This window comes from Ctenopharyngodon idella, chromosome 18 (assembly GCF_019924925.1).
Source record: "Ctenopharyngodon idella isolate HZGC_01 chromosome 18, HZGC01, whole genome shotgun sequence".
NCBI classification, from domain to species: domain Eukaryota; kingdom Metazoa; phylum Chordata; class Actinopteri; order Cypriniformes; family Xenocyprididae; genus Ctenopharyngodon; species Ctenopharyngodon idella.
The window spans coordinates 33,842,408-33,861,436 of NC_067237.1; the positions used below are offsets into that span (position 1 = coordinate 33,842,408).

The 19,029-nt window shown below is 37.3% G+C and overlaps 2 protein-coding genes across 2 annotated transcripts; one reads left to right on the top strand and one right to left on the bottom strand.

Moving 5' to 3' along the window:
* Positions 1–3,261: 3,261 nt before the first annotated feature.
* Positions 3,262–7,024, bottom strand: LOC127499583 (extracellular calcium-sensing receptor-like). The gene is made up of 6 exons (XM_051869978.1): positions 6,864–7,024; positions 6,262–6,553; positions 5,079–5,891; positions 4,705–4,881; positions 4,265–4,388; positions 3,262–4,175 (listed from the first exon to the last, which is right to left on the bottom strand). Exons 1-6 carry the CDS (start codon positions 7,022–7,024, stop codon positions 3,262–3,264), a joined length of 2,481 nt encoding a protein of 826 aa, XP_051725938.1.
* A 6,346-nt stretch (positions 7,025–13,370) lies between these two features.
* LOC127499584 (extracellular calcium-sensing receptor-like) lies at positions 13,371–17,330 on the top strand. Its single transcript, XM_051869979.1, has 5 exons — positions 13,371–13,759; positions 14,801–15,628; positions 15,873–16,082; positions 16,215–16,338; positions 16,417–17,330. Exons 1-5 carry the CDS (start codon positions 13,475–13,477, stop codon positions 17,328–17,330), a joined length of 2,361 nt encoding a protein of 786 aa, XP_051725939.1. The 5' UTR covers positions 13,371–13,474.
* The last annotated feature ends 1,699 nt before the right edge of the window (positions 17,331–19,029 follow it).

The following is a 19,029-nucleotide window of genomic DNA, read 5'->3' on the forward strand; positions in this document are numbered from 1 at the left end:
ACTCTGCACTGCTGTTGCTGAGCCCTGTATCGTTGCTTGCAGCTATATTTAGTACATTTACAATTACTATTGTAATTGTTGGTTTACTTTATTATTATTATTCCTCCCCAATGGGAGTCTATGGCAGACCTATCAACCGAACATGAGAAAACGATGAAATTTGGTACAATTGTAGGGATGGTCATGAGTAGTGATTGGTCCAATTTTGGAGTCTCCAGGACCAACTCTATACAGGTGCTGGTCATATAATTAGAATATCATCAAAAAGTTGATTTATTTCACTAATTCCATTCAAAAAGTGAAACTTGTATATTATATTCATTCATTACACACAGACTGATATATTTCAAATGTTTATTTCTTTTAATTTTGATGATTATAACTGACAACTAAGGAAAATCCCAAATTCAGTATCTCAGAAAATTAGAATATTACTTAAGACTAATACAAAGAAAGGATTTTTAGAAATCTTGGCCAACTGAAAAGTATGAACATGAAAAGTATGAGCATGTACAGCACTTAATACTTAGTTGGGGCTCCTTTTGCCTGAATTACTGCAGCAATGCAGCGTAGCATGGAGTCGATCAGTCTGTGGCACTGCTCAGGTGTTATAAGAGCCCAGGTTGCTCTGATAGTGGCCTTCAGCTCTTCTGCATTGTTGGGTCTGGCATATCACATCTTCCTCTTCACCATACCCCATGGATTTTCTATGGGGTTAAGGTCAGGCGAGTTTGCTGGCCAATTAAGAACAGGGATACCATGGTCCTTGAAACCAGGTACTGGTAGCTTTGGCACTGTGTGCAGGTGCCAAGTCCTGTTGAAAAATGAAATCTGCATCTCCATAAAGTTGGTCAGCAGCAGGAAGCATGAAGTGCTCTAAAACTTCCTGGTATACAGCTGCGTTGACCTTGGACGTCAGAAAACACAGTGGACCAACACCAGCAGATGACATGGCACCCCTAACCATCACTGACTGTGGAAACTTTACACTGGACCTCAAGCAACGTGGATTGTGTGACTCTCCTCTCTTCCTCCAGACTCTGGGACCCTGATTTCCAAAGGAAATGCAAAATTTACTTTCATCAGAGAACATAACTTTGGCCCACTCAGCAGCAGTCCAGTCCTTTTTGTCTTTAGCCCAGGCGAGACGCTTCTGACGCTGTCTGTTGTTCAAAAGTGGCTTGACACAAGGAATGCGACAGCTGAAACCCATGTCTTGCATACGTCTGTGCGTAGTGGTTCTTGAAGCACTGACTCCAGCTGCAGTCCACTCTTTGTGAATCTCCCCCACATTTTTGAATGGGTTTTGTTTCACAATCCTCTCCAGGGTGCGGTTATCCCTATTGCTTGTACACTTTTTTCTACCACATTTTTTCCTTCCCTTCGCCTCTCTATTAATGTGCTTGGACACAGAGCTCTGTGAACAGCCAGCCTCTTTTGCAATGACCTTTTGTGTCTTGCCCTCCTTGTGCAAGGTGTCAATGGTCGTCTTTTGGACAACTGTCAAGTCAGCAGTCTTCCCCATGATTGTGTAGCCTACAGAACTAGACTGAGAGACCATTTAAAGGCCTTTGCAGGTGTTTTGAGTTAATTAGCTGATTAGAGTGTGGCACCAGGTTTCTTCAATTTTGAACCTTTTCACAATATTCAAATTTTCTGAGATACTGAATTTGGGATTTTCCTTAGTTGTCAGATATAATCAACAAAATTAAAAGAAATAAACATTTGAAATATATCAGTCTGTGTGTAATGAATGAATATAATATATGTTTCACTTTTTGAATGGAATTAGTGAAATAAATCAATTTATAGATGATATTCTAATTATATGACCAGCACCTGTAGTGCCATCACCAGTTCAAAAATTTAATTTTCTAAAGGTTATAACTTTTGAACCCTTTGTTCTAGAAAAATGGAATTTAGTACACCTGATTCCTCTTTTCATGCTGATCACATTCAATATCTTACATTAGGTCTCCACCCATTACAGTAGTGGCCATTTTGAAAAGTACCATATTCGTTTTTTCGCTACTCCTCCTTCAAAGTTTGTCCAATTTTTCCAAAATTTAATCAGATGATCTATGGACTGAGCTGCACAGAAATGACTGAACAGATTTCTTTTATTCATCTTTTTTTCAAAATTTATGATGTCTCGAACTTAACAAGGTCAACCTAAAATTGTTTCAGAGGCAGTATCTTGGCCAAACTTTAAGCAATCAAAACAACAAATGGTACGCTTCATCAGAACCATGATCTGAAGGTCCATGCAAAATTAAGAAACAGCACCACCTACAGATCATGAGATCTGAAAAATGGCTATTTTGGCCTATAACTTTTGTCAGAAAATCATGATCTTGGTTTCTGTGGATTCGTTGTGTCGTGTCAAATCGGACAATACTGAAATTGCTAGGATCGGATAAACCATTGGTCCGCCATTTTGAATTTTGTGATAAATTGCAATATCTTTTAAAAAATTTGACATATCTTCACATTTGGAAAGTATTATCTTCAGAATGTCCTGAAGGTACCTGAAAAGTTTGAACACAGCGCCACCTAGTGTTCCAGAGATATAGTGATTTTTGCAAAAACATAACTTTTGAAAACATTGCCCAAATTTTGGTTTCTCTATGTCGTTTTGTTCCCTGGCTTATGCCAATTCCAACAATGTGTCATGTGTCATTTTCCTTAAATGTACCTTTCCACCATATAGAAATAAAAACAGTTTTTATGCTACTCCTCCAACAAATTTTGTCCAATTTTGGGTTCAAATCAAGGGTGGAGCAGTTTTATGAAATTGTGTTTTGATTCCTTTATTTATGCAGGATCAGCATTGTATTGATCTTTATCCCTCTTGGATTAGAAATAAATGTATTTTTATTCATGCTGTGTTCATTTTTATTTAAACAAAAAAAGTTCATTCTCACCCGTAATTCTGAACCATTTGTTTTTCATGTTTGTTCAATTTCCACTGTTTTTGCTCTTCCTGCTCCGCATTGCGGTACAGCCCTTTCAGGGGCTTGGTCCCGTATTGCTACTTGCAGCTATATTTATAATTGAAGTTAATGGTAACCATAGTACCAACAATAAATATAAAATAATAATAATAATAATTTGGTTCCTGGAGGCACCCAAAGCAGTTCTACACAATGCTTTATAAAAGAGTTCTTCAGGAAACCTGGGTGGTTCCTTTAATTTTTACAGTGTAGAACAAAGACACTATCAAAGAGTCACACATCAGTCTGAGATTTTCACAAACAGCGTCTATTTATTTTGTGTACCTCTTCCCAAGATTGTTTTTTTATTGTTTCTTTCTGGGTGTAATATAATGATGTAGCACTTTGGGGCAAATATGGCCACCAGTAAACCAAAACTGGAAGCCAGGATGGCAAATATCTCCACAGCCACTGCATATTTTCCTGGTGAGCTCACATATGCGGGAACAAATGCAATCCATACAGCACAGAAGATCAACATGCTAAAAGTAATGAACTTTGCTTCATTAAAATTATCTGGGAGGTTTCTTGCCAGGAAGGCTAAAAGGAAGCTTACTGCTGCCAACAGTCCAATGTATCCCAGCAGTAGAGAAAAACCAGCCACTGAGCCAATAGCACATTCATATACTATTATAGACCTAATATATTGGCTATTTTTATGGGGTGTTGGAGAGGCAGTTGATAGCCAGACTGCACATATCACTACTTGGAGGGCTGTTAGAACCAGAACTGTTCCTCTTTGTTGAGCTGCTCCAAACCATTTTATCACACCTTTGCCCTCTGGTCGAGATGACTTGAACACGGCTATTACCACCATAGTCTTGACCAGGATGCTAGAGATGCACAAGACAAAGCTTATGCCAAACACAGCATGTCTTAACTGACATGTCCACAACTGTGGACGGCCAATGAACAGCAGCACACACAGGAAACACATTTTAAGTGACAGCAGTAGCAGAAAGCTGAGCTCTGAATTGTTTGAACGTACTACAGGAGTTTTGCGGTAATGAGCAAAGATGAAAATTACAAGAGCACAGATACAAGTGCCAAGCAGGGCTGCAGTGGTAAGAGAGATGCCCAGAGGATCCTCATAGGATAGAAACTGCACTTCTTTGGGGATGCAATGATCTTTTTCTGGGTTGGACCAGAAATCATTTGGGCATGCTATGCACTCAGTGGCATCTGTACATGTGAAAAAAGAAAGAGCAAAAGAAAATATGTTTTTTTTTTTTTGTGTACATTTTTTAACTATACCTCTTACTATTTCTCACCTGTTGTGTTAGAAATCTCTCCATCAGCACATGGCAGGCAGTCAAAACAGCAAACAGGAAGGCCCTTTCTTGTGGCTCGTCTGGTTCCTGGAGGGCAACTCTCACTGCACACAGACCGTGGGGGCTGAAGAGACATCATCGTTATTAATCAGGCACGCACTGAACGTACACTATTGACTATTGTGTGTGTATGATCTGATGGTCTTGGGAATACATTGCACATTTTTCTTCAGTCATACTGCATTTTGATATTATATATAATTATATATTATATATATATATATATATATATATATTATATTATATTATATATATATATGTGTGTGAATATTTAAATAGTAATTTGCACAAATGATGATATTATAAAAAAAATAAATAAAATAAATTACTTTGTTTGTCTCATAGGTCCAGTATATTGCATCCTTATCCAGTGTCAACACCTTCCCTGTTGTTGCCCCTTCATTTACCACACCAACTCTATGGACAATTATTTCTCCATCAGAGCTCGGCTGCCAGTTCAACACATCATAGATGGCCAGAGCATCTCCATTTTTATCAAATGACACATGATCCCCAAAGCCTGTGGTGAAGTTCACTTTCTGCAGGTAGTGTACCAGCTGTACAGTTTGAAGACATGTGTTACACATTTATCTGATATTTTACAGTTTGAAGACATGTGTTTATCATGATATTCGTTTCATGATAAACGTTTATCTGATATTTTAATTAATATAGCACACAGCATATTTTGCTTTTCCACATTCAGCTCTTTAATATGCCTGGAGAGAATCTGCACTATATATTTGAATCTTACCTGCCAGGGTTTCAGGTTGGATATGTCGGCACAGCTCTTCCCACTGAATGGTCCTCTCCCTTCCTCACACTGCGTCAGATCATGAACAGCATGTGCCAAAGCATAAACTGCCTTATAGACATTGTAAGAGGCCCTAAGTTCTGATACATCAGTGTATGGTGTGTCTGTGCTGCTTAGATCCTCTTGTCCTGAACATTTTTTTTCTCCCTCTCTGTCTCTAGTGTCAAAATTGCACCCAAACATGTTTTCCCAGAAGATTCTCACCATATTGTTTTGTGAGTTGTTGTCAGGACGAAGGTGTAGCAGAAAGTTACCAAGCCCCTGTATCTCTCCTCGTCGGATGGCAACACCCAGTGTACCCCCCAATACAGATTTAAGTCGTGAAGCAAGAAGCACAGGTGAGGTGGCCCAAGCCTCACTAGCAATCCATTGTCTGCCGGTAACATTTTTTAAAACCATCTCATCAACCACAGGCAACAAATAGCTTGAAGTAGAAAATACAACCACCACTTTTGCTGTGGAGCCTTGAATGATTCTAACTATGCGTTGTATTTCCTTCTGGTTGTTAACATTGGGCAGCATCTCAGAGAAGGCCACACACCCTCCATACTCCTGCACATCCTTGTTGAAGGATTGAGCGGCATTGATGCCATAATCGTCATCACTATAGAGGAGACCCACCCAGGTCCAGCCAAAATGGTTCAAGATCTGAACCATAGCCTGCACCTGGAAGGCATCACTGGGGATTGTTCTGAAGAAAGAGGGGTACTTTTTCCTGTCACTCAAACAGGAGCAGGTGGCATAGTAGCTAATCTAATTAGGAGAGATGGAGAGCAGAGACAGAAAGAAAGATGAAAAAAAAATGTTATCAGTGCCAAAGACAATGTGATTTATTATTATTATTATTATTATTATTATTTATTTATTGTGGAAGAAAAATATATGTTATATTTGCACACAATGTTTTGCTATTGATATTGACAATGTGATTATGGCATAGTAGATAACCAAATATAATGTCATCAAAACAAATTAGAAAAGGGTTGCAGAAGAGACTGGTAAACATACAGTGATGTGCAAGTATTTCCGTTTTAGTCTGTTTAGAAATGATAGTTTCCTGAAGAATCTTTTACAGAGGGAAAAAAAAAAAAAAAAAAAAAAAGGTTAAAAACCTATCTCTTACCATAGGCAGTCGAAACAGCCCCAGGACACTGGAAATTGCAATAGAATGAGTAGAACCTGGATCACCTATGATTCCAATCACCGGTGGTGGGCCTTTGCAGTTGAGGTCAGAGAAGGTCTCCTCTGTCCCACTAACCAGAGCTGTGGCACCACGGAATGCCACTCCAAGCCTTAAACAGTTGTCGTAGATCTGGTAACCAAGTGTGATGTTAGGCAGCAGGTTGGGATTGTTATTAATCTCATTGATGGCAAAAACCATTGTTAGTGCTTGCTGGAAGCTTGTCATATAGAAGCTGTAGAAGACAATACAAATAAAATTAGATTATTAACGGAAGTAATACTGACAGTGACAATAGAAAAATTAATAATACAAGATTAACTAAATTCCATAACAAAACTTCTGTGAGATCAGAAAATGTACATTTTTTTCATACAAATTTATATATGCAGTTAATAATTTCAGCCTTGTAACCTGTCATGTAATATGATATCAGTTTCTTAGACTGTCATCATTGACAATGTATATGTAGTTTAAAAAAAAATGCATTCCATTTTCCAATTATTGCCTTTAAGTTTGCTTCAATTGGTGTGGTCAAAACTCACAGCTCACAGTGTGGTAGTTTTGGCTCCGTTCTGAAGCTCAGTTCTGGGAATGCTTTGAGGTACTGAACCTCAAACAAACCACCAATGAGAAGGTCTCCATTCTGGTACATCCCATTCAGCTTGAAGTGTCCCTGGAGCTGACAGATACCTGAGCTGGCCATCATTGCTACATAGATATAGTTACAAGACAGGAACAAATAAATATGCAGAATTAACCACATCCCTCACCCTTTATCTCGCTATGTACTCTTCCCTCAGTTCACTGATTTATCATAAAGATTGTGTGTGGCATATATATATATATATATATATATATATATATATATATATAGCAGGTGGAGCTACTGGCCTCTCTGGAAATGAGGACGTCATTTCTGGGCCCTCCACCAAGTATGAAAAAAAAAAAAGTATTTACAATATTTTTTTTCTAATATTATTTGTATGTATCTTGTATGTATTAAAGACAACATTTGGCTCCTTTTAACCAAAACATCAAATGGTCTTAAGATTAATAATCAAAAACATGATTAACAATAACAAAACCAGATTTTTATTCACAAAATGGCATTCACTAATAATAATAATAATAATAATAATAATAATAAAAAGATTTATAAATACACAAGTGTATTCACAAATAAATGTAATGTTTTAAAATTAACTCAATTATATATGTGCGTTTGTTGAAAATAATATTTGTGAAGAATACCTTTGCAATTGTGAATCTTGTTTTGCAAATTTGATTAAGTTTGTGAATTTGTGAATCACATTTTGTGAATATTTTCAATTTATATTCATGAATTCAAGATGAATCTGACTCCATATAAATTCTTGACAGTCTTCAGTCTGACATCTAGATGGCAGTTGTGTACTTTACTTTTGTTTTGTTTTTGTAAGACACCTGTGGTCCATTATAAAGACCTGCTTAATCCTCCTGTGGTTATTACAGAAGCTCTGAACATAGATACTAAGATACTAAGATAGTTATGTGATGCGGCACGGCCCATTAGCCAAATAATAATACTAAAGTAGCTGACATGGTTGACTTCTTGAGACCGCAGGAAACTCAGTGTGATCTCTGACCTCTTTCTCTTTTTCCTTTTAGATTCTTTTGGGAAGAGGACATTAAGGACATCAGCCACTTAAGAAATTATCAAACTTACTCAATTCTTTATTATAATAAATATTATTTAAGCCAGAAATGGCAAGAAACAAAAAGTCAATTTAAACTCACTGGATATGGATCCCAGAGCCCACACGCTGTGTTGGGTGTAATTAATTGATTAAGTCATTATTTACTGTAATATAATCAGTAAAAAAAAAAGTAAAAAGTTACTTTTGAAAAAGTAAAGTAAGCGATTACTTTTTTTGTGTGTGTGTGTAATAGACTATGTAACAATTCTATATAAAACAATAGTGGATTTAACATCAACATTTAATGTCTGATGTTAAAATGTATGTTTTTAATTTAACATTCTACCTTTAAATACTTTGGTCAGTTCATGAGTGCAATTTTATATTATTTATTTTTAAAAATAAAAAAAAAACTGGTTGAAATTGATATGGGATTTAGAAAGTAATTTGTAATAAGTGATGCATAACTTTTTAGAGAGAGTTAGTACAGTAATCTAATTACACTGTTGATGTAATTAGTAGCTAGTAATTAATTACTTTTTTTTAGAGTAACTTGCCCAACACTGCCCACACATCACTGCACGAAAAAGGTAAAACCTGGTAATATCTGGCCATAGTAAACTGCCGTGTTATTTCAGGTTCGCTGGATGTATGTCTAAAATACTTGAACCAAGTTACACAAAACGTATTGGTTACTGATGTAACCCTCATTCCATGGCGGAGGGAACGAAGACAGGGTTGTGGCAGGGGGACATAACAAGGGTTACATCAGTAACCAAGAAGTTCCCCATCTGTCAGTCACTACAACATTATGTTGACTGACAAATGGAAACCCTAGGGAAAGTGCCACAACCAATGAACTGTGTTAATGACTCAAGTGTTACGACATCCTTCATAAGGAACTATATGGAGTTAATATAATAATTAAACAAACAAATCCAGCATTTTGCAAACAAACATGATCTGCTTTGCAAAGGAAAACTCGACTCGCAAACAAACAGAAAGTAATGTGAAAATACAAAGGTCAGTTTGAGCGAAAACGCAGAGGAGTAACAAATATATGTATTGTGTTTTACAAATATAAATAAATGAGCCTACATCATATTTCACAAATAAATACAAACCATCCTACAAATGGCATGTAATCTTTGAACAAATATCAAATCTAGTGCATACAAAAGCACCCATGTCTGTTACGATTCTAAGACACTTGCCTTTTTATGAGATCTCTCGGCTTGATTTTATCACAAATGTGTGCAGGCAGATTTTTTCACAAATGCAGTTGAGCAACTTCCTCTTCCAAAACAGCAGATGGCGCTTTGCTATGGGTCAATTTACACTAGTCTCCTGAGAGAAGCCCTGAAACATGCGTTTATAATAATAATAATAATAATAATAAACTTTGTTTTATAGTGCCTTTAAAAGTTTCATCTCAAAGCGCTTTATAATATAATAAAATACAATGGAATAGGGGAAATAAAAGATAGAAACATGCATCAAAACACATTTCAAGTCATATATAGTTATATATAAAACAAAATAATCATGTATAGAAAATAAGTTTACAAGGAGTTTACAGCTGATGAAAATGAGGGGTGAACAGGTGAGTTGGGCGTTTCTTAATACCAAGTACACAAAGTTTGGTAATTCTACATTATCTGCAAAATGCAACAGCAGCAATCTTGATAACATCACTCGGCTCGCTCTGGTTATCTCTGTATGTATCACTGCCAGCAACATGTTATACAAAACATGTTATAAAACACCAATCTGCCTCTTTTCATTTTCATTTAAACACATATTAATAATAGCCACACAAATTTGGTACAGACAATGCTTCACTGCATGTACAGTACCGGTCAAAAGTTTGTAAACATTAAGGTTTTTTTAATGTTTTGAAAGTAGTCTCTTAATCTCAGCAAGGCTTTGTTTATTGGATCAAAAATAAAGTAAAAACAGTAATACTGTGAAATATTATTGCAATTTAAAGTAACTGGTTTCTGTTGTATATTTCAAAATGTAATTTATTTCTGTGATCAAAGCTGAATTTTCAGCATCATTACTCCAGTCTTTAGTGTCACATGATAATTCAGAAATCATCATACCTGTTCACCACTAATTTTCATCAGCAGAAAACTTTTTTTTTTTTTTTCAGGCTAGCCTATATATATATATATATATATATATATATATATATATATATAGCCTATACATGTCCATTGTATTTTATTTGTATGTTCTTATAAGCATTTTGAGATGCACTATAAAACAAAGATTATTATTATTATTATTATTATTATTATTATTTATTATTATTATTATAAACGCATGTTTCGGGGTTCTCTTGGGAGACTAGCGTAAATAGACCCATAGCAAAGCGCCATCTGCTGTTTTGGAAGAGGAAGTTGCTCAACTGCATTTGTGAGAAAATCTGCCTGCCCACATTTGTGAGAAAATCAAGCCGAGAGCTCTCATAAAAAGGCAAGTGTCTTACAATTGACAACAGACAGGTGTGCGTATGTATGCACTAGATTGAGTATTTGTTCAAAGGTTACATGTCATTTGTAGGATGGTTTGATTTATTTGTGAAATATGATGTAGGCTCGTTTATTTATATTTGTAAAACACAATACATTTGTTACTCTTCTGCGTTTTTGCTCAAACTGACCTTTGTATTTGCACATCACTTTCTGTTTGTTTGCGAGTCGAGTTTTCCTTGCAAAGCAGATCATGTTTGTTTGCAAAATGCTGGATTTGTTTGTTTAATTATGGTACAATATTAACTCCATAGAACTACTTATCATTTGGATCAGTATTCTAAAGTGAAAAACATGATACTCTCTAGTAATACACTCATATCATAGTCTTTTTCAATTATTCCAGAACAAATGCAAAATATCGAAATATATATTTTGAATATCATCAAAATTTGGTGTAGTAACTAGTAATAACTAGTGTAATAACTAGTAAACGGCATGAAATATGCATATGGTAATCAAAGAATTTAATATAGAACAAACTTCATAGTTGTACTAGTATTACCATCTGATAGCATCACTGTACCATACCATCAATGAAATTAAAATGTATTAAACATATACTTAATAAAAACAGAGAAATATATGTCATTAATATCCGTAAAATAAGTCAATTAGCCAATTTTGTTTAAATGAATTATTGCGGAAATGAGTACACCCTAGATTTAATTCAACAAATGTGTAATATTCTAATACTTAGTATGCCCTCCATAATTTTAACTATACTGTCTGACCCTTCTTGGCATGGAGTGTATACAAGTTCATGACAATTTGTCACATCTGTCCTGTTTAACTCCTGGATGATGACTTTAATGTACCGATCTTTAATGGGGAGTTTTGCTCAACTCGTCTCTACAGAATCCCCCACAGGTGCTTAAGAGTGTTAAATCTGGTATAATAATAGTGTCCACAGAAGGTTTTTCACCTTGGGAGAATGCATATCTTCATTGCCATGTTGAAAAAATGCCCAACAATGCAGGGGATGAGGAGAGGGTAGCATCTTCTGTTTCAAGTTTTTGTATTACATCACACAGTGTTGTGTGAATTCATGACAGCATTGATAAAGCACAACTCCCTCACACCTTCAGCACTCATACATCCTTATTTAAGAGATTTAATACCACTGAACTTCACTGTGGGAACCAGGCACTTCTCACTGTACTCCACCTCTAGCAACACCATAACATTTTGGATGCTGTTAGATCCAAAATGATTGACTTGGTCTCATGAGTGTTTGGGAAATAGATGTATGAGGGGGGGGGGGGGGGGGGGGGGGGCGCTGTCAGTGCTCAGCCACCCACACTGCATCAAATTGGTCTGCATGGCTGTCATCCCAGATAGAAGCCTCTTCTAAAGATAATGCACAAGAAAGCCTGCAAACAGTTTGCTGAAGACAAGCAGACTAAGGACATGGATTACTGGAACCATGTCCTGTGGTCTGATGACCAAGTTAAACTTATTTGGTTCAGATGGTGTCAAGCGTGTGTGGCGGCAACCAGGTGAGGAGTACAAAGACAAGTGTGTCTTGCCTACAGTCAAGCATGGTGGGGGGAGTGTCATGGTCTGGGGCTGCATGAGTGCTGCCAGCACTGGGGAGCTACAGTTCATTGAGGGAACCATGAATGCCAACATGTACTGTGACATACTGAAGCAGAGCATGATCCCCTCCTTTCGGAGACTGGGCCGCAGGGCAGTATTCCAACATGATAACGACCCCAAACACACCTCCAAGATGACCACCGCCTTGCTAAAGAAGCTGAGGGTACCTAAACCCTATTGAGCATCTGTGGGGCATCCTCAAATGGAAGGTGGAGGAGCACAAGGTCTCTAACATCCACCAGCTCTGTGATGTTGTCTGGAAGAGGACTCCAGTGGCAACCTGTGAAGCTCTGGTGAACTCCATGCCCAAGAGGTTTAAGGCAGTGCTGGAAAATAATGGTGGCCACACAAAATATTGATACTTTGGGCCCAATTTGGACATTTTCACTTAGGGGTGTACTCACTTTTGTGGCCGGCGGTTTAGACATTAATGGCTGTGTGTTGAGTTATTTTGAGGGGACAGCAAATTTACACTGTTATACAAGCTGTACACTCACTACCTTACATTGTAGCAAAGTGTCATTTCTTCAGTGTTGTCACATGAAAAGATATAATAAAATATTTACAAAAATGTGAGGGGTGTACTCACTTCTGTGAGATACTATATATATATATATATATATATATATAATTTCATCCCTACTTTTCCCATCATTAAGGGATGGGAAGGTGACGTCCTTATTTCCAGTGATGGCTACTTGGCACCGCCTGCTCTTTTAAAGTAACACCCCATACAAGCTGAGAGGGTGACTGGCTCAGAAAGAAAGAGAGAGATGTGGATCACTCTGTATATTTCTCTACACTTGCTCTTTAACTGCATTGCTGCAGCTTCAGTCCTAAGATCAGATACCTGTCGGCTCCAGGGACACTTCAAGTTAAACGGCGTGCGCCAGGATGGAGATGTTATACTTGGAGGACTGTTTGAGGTTCACTTTTTTACAGTGTTCCCAGAGTTAAGCTTTAGAACAGAGCCAGAACCACCATACTGTGAAATGTAAGTCAGACTGACTGCATAACTATAAAATAAATATTTTAAAACAATAACAATAATACTATAATAATAATAATAATAATAATAAATATTAATGTTATGTTCTCCTTGCACTCTTTTACCTCAGTTTATTTGCTCAATTGATGTGAGAACAGTAATGCTATCTTGACAAAAATCTGTATTAAAACTGTATATTTAACAAAATGTGCACCATAGAAGAGATCAATGAGTGAAGTGTGATGTATTTACTGTGTATTAATGCTTCTATTAATTTGTCATTTATTAATATTTCTTTCTTTCTTTCTTTCTTTCTTTCTTTCTTTCTTTCTTTCTTTTTCCTTAGATTTAATATGGAAAGCTTCCAGCATGCACAGACCATGGCTTTTGCAATAAATGAGATCAATAAGAATCCCAATCTATTGCCTAACATCACTCTTGGTTACCATCTTTATGACAACTGTGTGATGCTAGGCATGGCATTTCGGGCTGCCATATCCCTGGCTAGTGGGACAGAAGAGGACTTCTCCAATGTCGACTGCACTGGCCCTCCACCGGTGATTGGAGTGGTGGGGGATCCTAGTTCAACTCCATCCATTGCAATTTCCAGTGTTCTGGGGCTGTTTCGAGTACCTATAGTAAGATGGGATGAAAAAAGTAAAAATACACTATATTCATATTTTTGCACACACACACACACAATATTATATATATGTATGATGTATGATTTGTTGAAATCTGACAAAAAATGGCTAAGCTACACCTGTTTGAAGTCGCTAGAGTCAGCAAAGTCAATTTTGAGAAAAATCGAGTTAAAGTTTTCTGAAGCTTCCAAAACAAAATCACCTAGCAACCATACCTTCCAGACAGCCTATATATTACGACCTACTGTATCACACGGATCTAATATAATGTTACACATCACATATTTTTCTCCAACAGTTAACCAAACAATCATGTGAGACATAACAGATAATGTTTGCGTGAATACTCGCCAAGAAAGTTTTTTTTTTTTTTTTAAATACTGTAATTCTGTGTATATGTGTAAATCGGGATCTCGGTGTCTTTGTGTGCATGCTTCGGATCTGTCAGTCAGTGCAAGTAAGATAGTTTTGTTTACATCAGCATGAGTTTAAAAATCACATATTTGTTCAGACTCATGCCATCAAGAATTCACTATGAATATTCACAAAGTTGGAATGCTGCATTTTACAACAATACCAAACTTGTGCTGAGGGAAGCGGCAGTCGTTCAGAAGCGAGCAGAGAAAAACGGCATTTTTCATGGACAAAGAAAAGGTACTCCTCTCAGAAAACGTACAAATAAAGATACTTTTAGATGTTTAATTGCTATTTGGAGCATTGGTATCACTAGACGAGGGCTTAATGAACTAATTTTTGCAAAAACCTCAATTTTGACCAAAACTGACATTTTTCACTTGTTTTGCCTGTAGCTCGAAATTAGCCTGTGCTCATTCTGACTCATTTTGCCAGCATGGGTCACACACATACACACACACACACACACACATATATAAATATATATATATATATATATATATATATATATGATCATAGCCTTCAAATAACAATTCCTTTGTTGTATTCAAAATCGGTGGACACACACACACACAGTATTTTTCTAACGCTTTATACTCTTTCTCCATCTCTCCTAATTAGGTTAGTCACTACGCCACTTGCTCCTGTTTGAGTGACAGAAAAAAGTACCCATCCTTCTTCAGAACAATCCCTAGTGATGCCTTTCAGGTGCGGGCAATGGTTCAGATCTTGAGGCATTTTGGATGGACCTGGGTGGGTCTCCTCTACAGTGATGATGACTATGGCATCTATGCTGCTCAGTCCTTCCAGCTGGAAATGCAGCTGATTGGACATTGTGTTGCTTTTTCTGAAATTCTGCCCTATGATAACAACCCCAGAGATATTCAGCATGTACTGGGAGTGATTCAGGCCTCTACAACTAGAGTGGTGGTTATTATTTCACCTTCATCATTAGTGATACCTTTGATGGATGAGGTGGTTTTGCAGAACATGACAGGCAGGCAGTGGATTGCGAGTGAATCTTGGGCCACTTCACCTGTGTTTCACACACCACGTTTCCTGCCCTTCCTTGGGGGCACACTGGGCATTGCCATCAGACGTGGAGAGATCGAGGGGCTTTATGACTTTCTGTTACATCTTCGTCCCAACAGTGATCCAAGAAATAATATGTTGAGGATCTTCTGGGAGAACATGTTTGGTTGCAGTTTTGAAACGGGGGGTAAAGAGATAGATAGAGATCAAGTGAAAAGAGTGTGTACAGGACAGGAGGATCTGAGCATTACAGACACACCATACACTGATGTTTCAGAGTTGAGAGCAGCTTATAATGTGTATAAGGCAGTTTATGCTCTAGCACATGCACTTCATGATCTGATGCAGTGTGAGGAAGGGAGAGGACCATTCAGTGGGAACAGATGTGCTGACATAACAAACTTGAAACCCTGGCAGGTAAGACTCAAATATATAGTGCAAATTTGCATAGAAGAAGAACTAGTCAAATCAAGTCAAGTCACCTTTAATTATATAATAATATATGAAATATTATGAAATATTAATTATATAGCACTTTATACAATACAGATTGCATAAAGCAGCATTACAGTGATTTACAACTTTGCAACTAGACACAGATAAGTGCAACATATAACCCTTGTCCTGTCTAAAAACTGTACAGCTGGTTCACTACCTACAGAAAGTGAACTTCACTACAAGCTTTGGGGATCATGTGTCATTTGATGAGAATGGAGATGCTTTGGCCATCTATGATGTGATGAACTGGCAGCCGAGCTCAGATGGATCAATAAGTATTTACACAGTCGGTGTAGTAAATGAAGGGCCGGAAACAGGCATGGTGCTCAGACTGGAGGAGGATGCAATATATTGGAACTTTGAGACAAAAAAAGTAATTAACATTGCATGTTAATGATATCCTTTTTGCAGATATAGTCTAAATTGTAATCAAAGCTATACAACAAATGAGAATACATTATTAGAATGGCCAAGCTTGACATATAACTGATGATGTCTCTTTTAGCCCCCACAGTCCGTGTGCAGTGAGAGCTGCCCACCAGGAACCATACGTGCCACACGTAAGGGCCTTCCTGCCTGCTGTTTTGACTGCCTGCCATGCGGAGATGGAGAGATTTCTAATGCAACAGGTGAGCAGATTATTGTTGGCAAAATTTTAATGTAAACTTTTCTTAAATCCTCACCTTCTCTCTTATTCTCCCCTGCAGATGTTATTGAGTGCACAGTGTGCCCAGATGAGTTCTGGTCCAATACAGATAAGGATCAGTGTGTCCCCAAAGAAGTTGAGTTTCTGTCTTATGAGGAACCTCTGGGCATCTCTCTGATCACTGCTTCCCTGCTTGGCACCTGCTTCTGTTCTCTAGTGATGTTCATCTTTACTCGTCACCGTAACACTCCCATTGTACGTGCCAACAATTCAGAGCTCAGCTTCTTGCTGCTGTTGTCACTCAAACTGTGTTTTCTGTGTGTGCTACTGTTCATTGGCCAGCCACAGTTGTGGACGTGTCAGTTAAGGCATGCTGTGTTTGGCATAAGCTTTGTCCTGTGCATTTCCAGCATCCTGGTCAAAACTATGGTGGTAATAGCTGTGTTTAAGTCATCTCGACCAGAAGGAAAAGGCACAATGAAATGGTTTGGAGCAGCTCAACAACGATGCACAGTCCTGATCCTAACAGCCATCCAGGTTGTGATATGTGCAGTCTGGCTTTCAACTGCCTCTCCAACACCCCATAAAAACAACCACTATATCCGTTCCATAATAGTCTATGAATGTGCTATTGGCTCAGTGGCTGGTTTTTCTATGCTGCTGGGATACATTGGATTGTTGGCAGCAGTAAGTTTCCTTTTAGCCTTCCTGGCAAGAAATCTTCCAGATAATTTTAATGAAGCAAAGTTCATCACTTTTAGCATGTTGATCTTCTGTGCTGTGTGGATTGCATTTGTTCCAGCATATGTGAGCTCTCCAGGGAAATATGCAGTGGCTGTGGAGATTTTTGCCATTTTAGCTTCTAGTTTTGGATTACTGATGGCCATATTTGCACCAAAGTGCTATATCATACTTTTACACCCAGAGAGAAATACTAAAAAAGCCATCATGAGAAGAGAAACACAAAATAAATAGTTTTGCTTTATTGTGATGTAAAATTATGAACTCCCATTTAAAACTATTTTATTGTTTTGGTTATATTATTTTATTTACTCAACACATTTTACTGCCATTTACCATCAACGCTTCTCTCTGCTGCTCTCTGGTGTGAGTAATTTCACAGTCTGCTCACTTAATGTGACACTGATTTATATGCTTCACAATTAAAAGATTTTTTCAAATGAAAGAAATTTCAAATGGTGGAACTCAAATGGCCATAAAACTACTCAATTTTAAAGCATTAAATACAACTTTCTGTAAAGTTGATTTGAAATAATATATATTGTGAATACATATTGCAGCGGAATTTTTATTATGCCTCAGTCGCCGCTTCTGCTTCTTCCAGTCAAGCATATGTAGGATAATGCAGCACTCTTTATCATATTAGATACATTTGAGAGTGTTGAAGACAGTTGAAAATGATGTTAATACGTTACTCTGTGTGTTTGCTTGGCGGCTGCTATGAGACCCTTGTTGCACATTACAGTAAGCTAGATCGATATTAGAATATCATATTAATAAATGCTGGATGGCTTGTGTTGGTAAATGGCAAGCAATTAATGTTAAAACATATTGTATGATGGAGAAAATGCTGTATTACTATAACTAAAAATAGAGATGCATATCTGATTATGCTATGTTAGCCACTTTACAAAATAGTGTTTTTCTCTAAGGCATGGTAAAAACAGAAAATCAAGAAAATGAGATTCAAACAATAAGACTAAACCTTTTGAGCTATTTACCAATGATTAGTTTTCAGTCTATAAATGTATCCAAACACTTGTTCCCTTGTCTAATAAAACATATAATATATTAAAGCATCTTTGGTGTTTCCATGGTTTCTACAAAATAAAACCAAACATACTGTGCCTTTAAGAACAAATTCACGAGTTCACACTTACATATAATTAGATAGAGTAAAGTTAATGCCAAGTTTACACCACAGGATTTTAAACCCGATTTAAGCCTGATTTGCAAGTTAACGAGCTCGCCGACAGGTCGGGCTGTGATCGGGGGAAAATCAGCGAGTGATCGGCGCTTGGCAATCTTTATGTGTGAACTACTCAACGACGCATCAAAGAGGCTCGCTGATGTGTCACCGACACCTCGCAGACACCAGACAAATATCTAGCATGCTAAATATCTGGAGCATATATAAATATCTCCTGTGGTGTCACGTGTCGCGACGCAACAGCCAATGAAATATACACTGATGTCTATGGAAGCAGCAATAACAATCCATTCAAATATAATTTGCCGACGTTTATTCATATCAGATACACATTGTGTACACAATGTACACAATACACAAGTATAAAGCTCACTCACTCTATTGTTCTCCCAGTTCACTGGCCACATGTATTTCAGGACAAATGAATTCACGTTCTACATTAAGATCAAGGTCATTACATAGGTTTTTAAATGACAAAACACTCACTTGCACGTTTGAGAATCGGAATATCAGATAGTTGATGACATGGTGAGAAAAGCAATACATCTGTCATACAGTGTGGCCGGCTGGACAAGCAAGACGCGTCGTCATGGAAACAATAAAGGGAAACGTTCTAAAATAACAGTCGCTTTAACTCTGGGAGGTCAGCCAGAATGTTTTAAATTTATGTGTGAAAGGGTTATTTTAATTTTAATTAAATTGAATTCAAAATTTAATCTAATT

Bases quoted from the DNA above. Each gene is read 5' to 3' on its own strand.
- LOC127499583 (XM_051869978.1), bottom strand. From the start codon at position 7,024: ATGGCCAGCTCAGGTATCTGTCAGCTCCAGGGACACTTCAAGCTGAAT. The intron at 4,882-5,078 runs GTAAGATTCAAA...CAAACTGTACAG, and splicing joins CCAACCTGAAACCCTGGCAG to CTGGTACACTACCTGCAGAA. The intron at 4,176-4,264 runs GTGAGAAATAGT...TCACATGTACAG, and splicing joins AGAGATTTCTAACACAACAG to ATGCCACTGAGTGCATAGCA.
- LOC127499584 (XM_051869979.1), top strand. From the start codon at position 13,475: ATGGAAAGCTTCCAGCATGCACAGACCATGGCTTTTGCAATAAATGAG. The intron at 13,760-14,800 runs GTAAGATGGGAT...TCTCCTAATTAG, and splicing joins GGCTGTTTCGAGTACCTATA to GTTAGTCACTACGCCACTTG. The intron at 16,339-16,416 runs GTGAGCAGATTA...TCTCCCCTGCAG, and splicing joins AGAGATTTCTAATGCAACAG to ATGTTATTGAGTGCACAGTG.